Source organism: Myotis davidii, unplaced genomic scaffold, assembly GCF_000327345.1.
Source record: "Myotis davidii unplaced genomic scaffold, ASM32734v1 scaffold642, whole genome shotgun sequence".
Lineage (NCBI taxonomy): Eukaryota > Metazoa > Chordata > Mammalia > Chiroptera > Vespertilionidae > Myotis > Myotis davidii.
The window spans coordinates 74,848-76,876 of NW_006293957.1; the positions used below are offsets into that span (position 1 = coordinate 74,848).

The 2,029-nt window shown below is 42.8% G+C and overlaps 1 protein-coding gene across 3 annotated transcripts in view; it reads right to left on the reverse strand.

Moving 5' to 3' along the window:
* Positions 1–555: 555 nt before the first annotated feature.
* Positions 556–2,029, reverse strand: part of FAM35A (family with sequence similarity 35 member A) — an 89,098-nt gene continuing 87,624 nt past the window's right edge. For all 3 annotated transcript variants that reach the window (XM_015566659.1, XM_006767901.2, XM_006767900.2), the window contains one exon: positions 556–926. In XM_015566659.1, coding sequence (XP_015422145.1) covers positions 742–926 — 185 coding nt within the window. In that variant the 3' untranslated portion in view covers positions 556–741. The remainder of the gene's footprint in view (positions 927–2,029) is intronic.

Consider the following 2,029-nt stretch of genomic DNA (forward strand, 5'->3'; position numbering starts at 1 on the left):
TAATTTCTCTAGAACAGCAATTTTCACCCAGTATGCTGCAAGAATTTTTAAAACACGCAGCACCCGACTATTTAGTCAGGGGCACTGCTCTCTTTTCCCTTAGACTGTCAAATAAAAATGACAACAGCCAACACAATAGTTGTCCAGTGTGAATGAATCAAATTATACCTATTTTTTGTCAGATCAGCAAAATTTTAGTAATTAGTGTTTATGTGTGCCATGAGATGAAAAAGGTTGAAAATCGCTGCCCTAGAAGCAAGAGAGGAAAAAATAAAAACAAAAATCCCAATGAAATTTTCTTAGAAAAAAATGTTTTATTTTACATATTTAGCTCTTTATTAAATATATTTATTTAGCTCTTTATAAAATACAAGGGTGAGCAAAAATAGGGTTACAGTTGCATGTGCAAGTGTGTTCTTATATTACTAGAGGCCCGGTGCACAAAATTCGTGCACTTGGGGCGGTCCCTCAGGCTGACCTGCATCCTCTCACAGCGTGGGACCCGTCAGGGGAAGTCCACCTGCCAGCTTAGGCCCGCCCCCCTCCCCAGGAAATAGTTTTATTATATAGGATTTATTAATTATTGTATTATTTTCCATATGAACAACTATAAACCTACTTTTGCCCACACCTGTGTATTTAAAAACCCCAAGCAAAAGCCCTGTCATTCATTGGGCTGGAAACAAATCCTTTTCTGTGGTCTCCTTGAAGTGCCATGGTCTCCACTGGCCTCAGGGAGGGCTAGGAGCATGCTCCCCAGGCAGGCGAGAAGTCCAGCAAGGAGAGGTCCTGTTGTAGCGGGTAGCTGTTTTCCTCCAACACGAAGAGGCTCTGCACCTTCAGGACGCAAGGTGCTCCGCAGGCTGACAACAAGGAGTGGAGCACGTCTGCTGCAACCAAGCCATAGGTGACCTCCGAGGGCGGGGCTGCGGAGAACAGAAACATGCAGGACTCTCAGTGTCCTGTCCCTCAGGCAGAAATACGCACTGCAGGCTCACTCTTCCCCCTGGCTCAGTGGGTTAGCGTAGACATATGAACCAGGAGGTTGAGGTTTGATTCCTTTTCAGGGCACATGCCCGGTTGTGGGTTTGATCCTTAGTGGTGGGCTTGCAGGAGGCAGCCAGTAAATGATTCTTTCTCATCACTGATATTGCTGTCTCTCCTTCCTTTCCCCTTCCTCTCTGAAATTGTTAAAGAAATATTAAAAAATAATAATTTACAGGGATCCTGGCTGGTGTTGCTCAGTAGTTAGGGCATCAACTGAAGGATCATGGGTTCAATTACCAGTCAAGGGCATATACCTTGATTGTGGGTTTGCTCCCCACTTCTGGTCAGGGGGTATGCAGGAGGCAACCAGTCAATGTGTCTTTCTCAAATCAATGTCTCTCTCTCTGTTTCTATCTATTTCTCTCTCCTTCCCTAGCTCAGTTCCACTCTCTCTGAAAACAATGGGGAAAAATTTCCTCAGGTAAGGATTAACAAAACAAATAAAATAAAATAAAAATATATCCTCAGGTGATAATTTTTTAAAAATGTCCATACTGTCCAAAGTAATCTATAGATTTATTGCAATTCCTATTAAAATACCAATGACATATTGCACAGATCTAGAACAAATATTCCAAAAATTTATACAGAACCACCAAAAACTCCAAATAGCCCCAACAATTTCGAGAAAGAAGAACACAGTTGGAGGTATCACACTACCTGATATCCAACTGTTCTACAAGGCCATGGTAATCAAAACAGGCTGGCCCTGGCTGGTGTGGCTCAGGTGGTTAGGCATCGTCTCAAGTACTTAAGAGTTGCCAGCTCGATTCCTAGTCAGGGAATGTGCCCTGGTTGCAGGCTTGATCCCTGGTGGTGAGGCATGAGGGAAGCAGCCAAATCAATGTTTCACTCTCTCTTGCTCCCTGTCCCTTCCTCTCTCTAAAAATCAACAAAAATATATATATATTTTAAAAAACAGCCTGGTACTGGCATAAGAACAGGCATATAGATCAATGGAACAGAGTCAGGAAATAAATAC